The sequence below is a fragment of the Mandrillus leucophaeus genome, unplaced genomic scaffold, assembly GCF_000951045.1.
Source record: "Mandrillus leucophaeus isolate KB7577 unplaced genomic scaffold, Mleu.le_1.0 Scaffold32, whole genome shotgun sequence".
Taxonomy (NCBI): Eukaryota; Metazoa; Chordata; class Mammalia; order Primates; family Cercopithecidae; genus Mandrillus; species Mandrillus leucophaeus.
This window is the reverse complement of record NW_012103365.1, coordinates 757,912-765,573: the sequence shown is the minus strand read 5'-3', so window position 1 is coordinate 765,573 and position 7,662 is coordinate 757,912. Positions and strand designations below refer to the sequence as shown.

Genomic DNA, 7,662 nt, shown 5'->3' with positions numbered 1-7,662 from the left:
GAGGAGGAGGAGGAGGAGGAGGAGGAGAAATAAGCGGGTCGCAAAAAGGCAAATACTGTATAATTCCAATTATATAGGAGGTGACTGGATCATGGGGTGGGTCATGACTACCTAGAGTAGTCACAGGGACAGAAAGTAGAATGAGAGTTGCCAGAGGATGGGGTGGAGAGAATGGAGAGTTCTTGTTTATGAACACAGTTTCAGTTTTGCAAGATAAAGGGAGTGCAAGGCCAGGGGCAGTGACTCACACCTGTGGTCCCAACACTTTGGGAGGCCAAGGTGGAAGGATCACTTGAGGCCAGGAGTTTAAGATCAGCCTAGGCAACATAGTGCTGATTTGTTTCAAGTTACTTATGAGCCCAGTTTTGTGCTCAGTGCACTCCTAGACAGTACAACTCAGTCCAGGCTGCCCTGATTCCATGCACTATCTTCCAGCCAGTGGAAGCACTGGATATAAGGTAACTGGGGGTGCTTACGCATCTGCACTAACATGGTAGGCCACTGTAGCCACTGGCAGCCCATGATACTCTACTGCCATTGCTAGAGAAAAAGGATCATGGAACACCTCTATCAGTAACCAAATAGTGGGAAGCAATTAATGAAAACATCTTGCTTCATTAATACTGTAATTAACATACTCAGTATAGCCTATTAATACTATACTCAGAACCAAGGGAAAACAAAGCTTTGCTCAGGAAGACTTGAAACATCTACATTTTCTTTTCCAACCCGACTTTTTTTCTGTTAAAAGCCAACCATGTAAAAACTGACGACAGGTCACACTGGATGACAGAAAATACAGTATTGCTTTTAACTACTCTATACAAGCGATAAATGACTAAGGGCATTGTACCTCCTTTCCTCTCTGAGATCAGTGGTCTGAGCACTTTAGGAGCTTAAAATGCAGGTGCATGCAGGGAGCTAGGAATCACAGGTGTAGCTTGCATTTCAACCTTTAAGGTCAATTGGTTAGCTTGCTTTGACCACAAATAAAGCTCTTCTTAATTTCTCTAGTAGAGTCTTAACTTGATATGAAGCACTTACACGAGGAATGGTGCAGACAAGGCAGCTTTATTGTACTTTGTGGGGAGAAAAACATGATTCCATTTAGGGGGAAAAAAGCCATTGACACTCAGTAAGCAACACTGCCATCTAGTGGAATGGTGACACACCACCAAGAATTTCAAGACCCGATACGAAATGTGAGTGGATTTGGTTTCAATTTTCACCATAAAACAGCACTTTTAATAAGCTGGTTTTCAGAGAAACTACTGATTTTTTTTTGAGAAACTACTTTTATCTTTAAAATGCATAAAGGTATGTGTTTTCTCTGTTTTGGGGGGTGGTTAAGAATGAGTTGTATTTTTCTTATTAGAACATAAAATTCTCACCTTGAAAGTTAGAAAACACGGGGGCAACCCGCCTCTTTGAACATCCATCACTTCTGCTTGACAGTCTAACAGCAACCCCTGATTTTGACAGACAGTTTATAAAGAAGCAAAACTCAGCTGTACAAGAACGACATTAAGTTTTCTCGTTTCTTCTTTCTATTTTTACAGTCTATGGTGCTAAGTATTTGTACTTCACTTATTTGAATTCCTGGAAAAAAAGCATTAGAACACACCAATAACAATTTTGCATAAATCACATAACCCAACTCTTAGTATGACTGCACAGTAACAGTGGAAGATATTGGTGTGAGGATGTGGGAATGCAGTTCTTAATGAATAATAAAGTAATTCTTCAGGTTTTAATTCGCCTTTATACCCGGGTGTTGGAGTGAATGTGTTGATCTGATGACTTCTATGAGCATATAAATGAGAATACTTAATGAAACACCTGGATGAAAAAAGAAATAAACTTGTGAGAATAACATATTGTTAATAACCACAATCTCATATCGACATTTCTGTTATTACTGAGATTTCAGATTCTGGGTTAAGTGGTCTGCTCTTTGGAATATCCACAATGGTTATTGATCTTGCTAATGGGTTCCTTATTGCAGCGTTTCTGGGTTTATGGTTGGAGGCACTCACGGATTCCAGAATGCATGAGTCTGACACGGTCTTCATCAAACCATATTCTTGGCAAATAATAAACTCCTTTAAGGATTTCAGGGAAGAGCCAAGCTCTGGGAGAGAGGTATACAAGTGTAGAGTAAGAAGTTGAATTAAAACATTTTTAGTTGCATTTTGTCAGTAGACAAAACTGAATGTTTCAATTCTGAGAACCTGAGATTGTCCAGAAAAAAACAAAAGTTCAGTGTGTGGGACATGAGCAATGAAAAGTCAGAACCAGGTTATTTTGCATTTTCACAGCAGCATTAACTGGGGAGTGGAGGTGGTCCCTGAAGTTCTATATCTGAATGAGGCTGGGTTTTTGTTTTGTTTTTGTTTTTTTTACTGCCTCAGTGTTCACTGCAATTTGCAATCATCTCCCCTTCCCCCCAGTCTGAAGCCTTCCTTCCCCGCTATTCAAATTATCTGCGTCATTCACATAATGCTACTATTTGGGTACTCCTGAAGCCAAACCAATAAAAAATGCTAGGGGAGCCTTATATTAATTCAAACATGATGCCAAAGTCATCTTCAAAAAAGTTTATTAGCATGATTAAAAACATTTTCTTGAATAATAACAGAAAGAATTCTAAACATGAAAGAATATCAGCGGCTATACCTTAAAACCAGTATTTGGAATTGGATGGACAGCTTTATTGCCAGTCTTCAAAAAACAATCCATTGATTGGTTCCATGAAGTTGTGACTATTGCTTTGTCTGGGAATGAGTCCCTACTGTAATTAAGTATAAAAAATATCTTCCATCATAATTGGAGTGTGACCTGCGTTGGAGAGTGGCTCTGAGTAAAGAGTTGATAAAAATTCACAAAGAGTTGGGTTTTTGTCTTTTAAAAACATTCCTTTACACACTACAAAGAAATAATTAGTATTTTGGCTTTTTAAATTCCTACATGATATTTAGAATGGCGGTCCCCAAGGGTCCTCCCTTCACATAATTGTGAACACAGACCCTCTTCCAAGGGCACATCCCAGAGGATGTGGACTCTGAAGACTTCGACCTCCACGTGTTTATACTGGTTTGAGAACAAAGACAGCGTCATCCAGAACGTAGTAGTCATTATACATGTCGCCTTCACACAGGTATGGCAGTCTGGTGAAAGCTTCGATAACAAAACCGGCTTTTCTGAAAACTTCAGGCAGACTATTCACTTGTTCTTCCCAGTTCTGTCCCTTGATTTCCAAAATTTCTGATGGTTTCTCCCACTTGCCACCTACTAATACAAATAAAAACATTCAGTTAAATTCTTGAACAAACAAGTGATTTAAAGAGGGAAGCAGGGAGGAGCCATATCCACCAAGGACTTGGTATGTTCCAGGCCTGAGGGCTTCATGAGTTACCTCTTTCATACTTCCCAGGTACTCTTTGAGACACGTGGGCACAGAGATAAAGAATAGACTCAGAAGGGCTGAAGAACTTGCCCACACTTGCAAGGTTAATGAGTGTCAGCACGGAAACGTAAGCCCAGGTTTGTCTGGATCCAAGGCCCACACTGTTATCTTATCTGACAGTTTTGGGTAGTATCTGCCAATAGACTGACTGGGGGGTGTAATGGTTAATGGGTTTAGAAAACTGGTTATTAAATGCTGGAATACTGCAACTGAGAGTAACATGTAATATTTGAAAGACAGTTTTGGACAAATGCAAGAAAATACTACTGGTGTAGGAAACTTAGGCAACTTATTACCCAAAGAGATTTATTAGGCTGAAAATAAAAACAGCTCATGAAGGATTTTAATTTATAAAAACAGATCATCATGGAGTTTTTCAAGGGAAACTGACTCATTCCTTGCCTTTTCAGAACAATTTTATAAACATTAAGCTCCAGGACCAGAAAGAGGTGGAACAGTAGGACGGATGCACTGTCCGGCATTTCTTCGACTAGAGATGAAGCCTCTATCAGTCATTTCCAAACATGAGCAGAAGATGCCTGGGGGACAAGGGAACTAGGGAAGGTCCTTAAATTCACATACAAACCTGGCACTGACTATAGACACACACAGAGATGATAGTATATTTAACTTTGGGGGTACTTTTTAGGTACTATGGTGATACAAAAACTACATACATCTGTTGAAATGTTAAAACCAGATTGAGGCTAGGCGTGGTGGCTCACACCTGTAATCCCAGCACTTTGGGAAGCCGAGGCGGGTGGATCACGAGGTCAGGAGATCAATACCATCCTGGCTAACACGGTGAAACCCCGTTTCTACTAAAAAAAAAAATACAAAAAAAACAGCTGGGCGTAGCGGCATGCACCTGTAGTCCCAGCTACTTGGGAGGCTGAGGCAGAAGAACGGTGTGAACCTGGGAGGTGGAGCTTGTAGTGAGCGAAGATCATGCCACTGCACTCCAGCCTGGGTGACAGAACGAGACTCCATCTCCAAAAAAAAAAAAAAAAAACAACCAGATTGCGAATAACTTTGTCTTTCTGTTAATGAGAAAATATATCATGAGCAGATGCCAAGGGCAGACATCATATCATGGTGGAGAGATTTTTCATAATTTTCAGTGGTGCAGATGACGCTCTTCCCATGTCTGGGGAATTGCCTGCCCAGAGTCTGGGAGAGAGGCAAGGCCTGGGAGCCGCTTTCCTGGCCTGCCGTGCAGCTGAGGCACTGGCACGCAGCCTGAGCCAGGCACACTTGCCCACGCCCTGGAATGGAGAGCCAGTGACCCAGAGCAGTGGGGATGTGAGCTTCTCCTTCTCTGGGGGTGGAGTAACGGCAGTGAGACCAAGGGGCCGGGGCAATGGTTGAGGGATGCTGACGAAAGGGCTGATGGCACCTAGTGTTTGGCAGTGGCAGCAGCATCCTCTTCAGACCTGTTTACGGTGTGATTTGAGGCATTCTTCCTGGCTGTGGATCCCATACAAGATTCACCAGCCCTCCCAGTGACTCTAGGAGCTACCTTCAAATGCTTGCATAAATTTCCTTTTGTTTAAGTCAGCCTGAGTCTGTTTCTGCTGCCTTACAAAGAAGACCCTTACTGAATCACTACTAAGCACTGGGGTAGAGGACACGGACGACAGAGGACCCACATATTTGTTTCTCAACATATTAAAAGGGGGTCTTTGGGCCAGGCACAGTGGCTCACACCTGTAATCCTAACACTTTGGGAGGCGAAGGCAGGGGAATTGCTTGAGGCCAGGACTAGCCTAGACAACACAGAATCTACAAAAAAATAAAAATTGGCCAGGGGTGGTGGTGCACACCTGTAGTCCCAGCTACTCAGGAAGCTGAGGCTGCAATGAGCTGAATCTTGCCACTGCACTCCCACCTGGGTGATAGAGACCCTGTCTCAAAAAAAGGGGGGAAGGCAGGTGTCTTTGGATTCAAAACTGGAGTACAAAAAGTTAATAATAGACAATTTACTTCTTCACTGCATCAGAATGTGTTGTTTACTAACTTTTTCTCTTGTCTCTACACAAAGCCACTTCTCCTTCTGCTGTTTCTTTGTTCCCAGCCATTACTGGCCCAGAGTGGCACCCACAGCAATGAACTGCAATCTTGCCACTGCACTCCAGCCTGGATGATAGAGACCCTGTCTCAAAAAAAAGTGGGGAAGGAAGGTGTCTTTGAATTCAAAACTGGAGTACAACTAGTTAATAATAGACAATTTATTTCTTCACTGCACTAGAATGTGTTGTTTACTAACTTTTCTCTTGTCTCTACACAAAGCCACTTCTCCTTCTGCTGTGTCTTTGTTCCCAGTAGTTACTGGCCCAGAGTGGCACCCACAGCAGATACCCTGGACAGTGACTGAACTGTTCTGAAAAATCCAAGTATGAATTATCTGTCAAACAATACTCCTTCTTCCTGGGAATATGTGCTATGTGTAAATCAAAATCTCACCCAAAAACATCTAACACCTATGAGGACTGTAAAATCCATGAAAAAAAATGATATGCACATTTCTAAATGTGCTCCAGGCCAAAATCTCAACGTTAAATGGTGAAGCTGAGTTACAAACCATCCTTGCACAATTTCAAAAAGTTCCTGATTATGGTTCCTTCATAAGAGGTTCCTCTCTTCAGCTCTTCCCTTCTGAAAAAAGAAAGCCAACTTTCCTTTCAAATACACACCCCAGCCCGCCCCGGCACACACAGAAATGGGGACTGTGAGCAGAAGCAACATCGCGCGCCATCTACAAACCAACCTCATTCTATTTTGTGTCGGTAAGGTTCTTTTTCTTCTCCTCCTTCATTTTATTTAAATCAATTGCTATTTTTCACCTAATGCATTTATATTTTAAGCTCCTTCAGATTAATTTTTAAATGTATAACATTATGGAAACTGCCTAAGAGGATAAGTTTCCCTTTTCCCCTGAGAAATAGATAATAAAAAAATAGCTGAGAAAAAGTTTCATATTAACCTTGAAAAGTCTCTTTGCTATTATGCCGCTTTGGAGACAATCAGACCAAACAAAGGGCTGAAAATATTCTTAAAATTGTAGATACATCAACAATTTATCATACAAACTTGATCTGCACATAGAAAGCAATAAACAATTATTTGCTGAATATTTTCAAAGAACAATTTCTATAAAAGTACTTTTCATTTAAGAAAAAAACTGCCATGACTCCTTATATAGAGAATAGCCATCCCATAATATATGTTTTTAAAATTCTGCCTACCCGTTTTTTTATCTACAAAAGAGAAAGTATTTCCAATGCATCTAATAATCTCAGATTTGCCCACACAATTTGCATTATAGGGCAGGGAAGGGGGAAAAGTTCTTAAAATTAATTTTTTCTCATCTGTGAAGAAATACATCAAAATGTTAATGGGAGTTATTTTAGGCAAAAGGACTATGGGTGACTTTTTGCTTCTACTTTTAATAATCTGTTTTTTGCTAATAAGTATATATTACTTTCATAGACTTTTAATTAGCATTATTTTAAAGAAGAATTATTGTCTTTTAGAGATATATTCTGAAAGACATGCAGATAAAATGGATGGAATTTGCTCTAAAATAATATGGGAGTGAGGGAGTAGGTGGGAGGAGAAAAGAAACAAGATTGGGTCAAAGCCATGTGATGGCAGGGGGCTGACTGTACTACTTTGCTACTTTGATATGTTAGAAATTTGAAATCTAATATCATAAACAAAGCTTTGGGCTGGGCGTGGTGGTTCACACCTGTTTGGGGGCCAAGGTGGGAGGATCGCTTGAGCCCAGGAGTTCAAGACCAGCATGAACAACATAACGAGACCCCCATTTCTACACAATAAAAAAAATAGCTGGGTGTGATGGCATGCACCTGCAGCCCCACCTACTTGGGAGGCTGAGGCAGGAGGATCACTTGAGCCCAGGAGTTTGAGGCTACAGGGAGCTGTGATCATGTCACTGCACTCCAGCCTGGGCAACATGGCAAGACATTTACTTAGTTCTTACTTACTAGATAGACAGCTTTGTTCTAAATGTCAAGAATTAGTTATCTACTTACTTTCAATATGGTTTGTTTGTTTGTTTGTTTTGAGACGGAGCCTCACGCTGTCGCCCAGGCTGGAGTGCAGTGGTGCGATCTCGGCTCACTGCAAGCTCCGCCTCCCAGGTTCACGCCATTCTCCTGCCTCAGCCTCCTGAG

General features: G+C 41.3%; 2 protein-coding genes across 2 annotated transcripts in view; one reads left to right on the top strand and one right to left on the bottom strand.

Annotated features, from left to right (window-relative positions):
• Positions 1–1,052: 1,052 nt before the first annotated feature.
• The window catches only part of METTL9 (methyltransferase like 9), a 57,968-nt gene continuing 51,358 nt past the window's right edge, over positions 1,053–7,662 (bottom strand). The window contains exon 4 of the mRNA XM_011987923.1: positions 1,053–3,291. Coding sequence (XP_011843313.1) covers positions 3,086–3,291 — 206 coding nt within the window. The 3' untranslated portion in view covers positions 1,053–3,085. The remainder of the gene's footprint in view (positions 3,292–7,662) is intronic.
• IGSF6 (immunoglobulin superfamily, member 6) overlaps positions 6,130–7,662 on the top strand; it is a 17,205-nt gene continuing 15,672 nt past the window's right edge. The window contains exon 1 of the mRNA XM_011987922.1: positions 6,130–6,252. Coding sequence (XP_011843312.1) covers positions 6,186–6,252 — 67 coding nt within the window. The 5' untranslated portion in view covers positions 6,130–6,185. The remainder of the gene's footprint in view (positions 6,253–7,662) is intronic.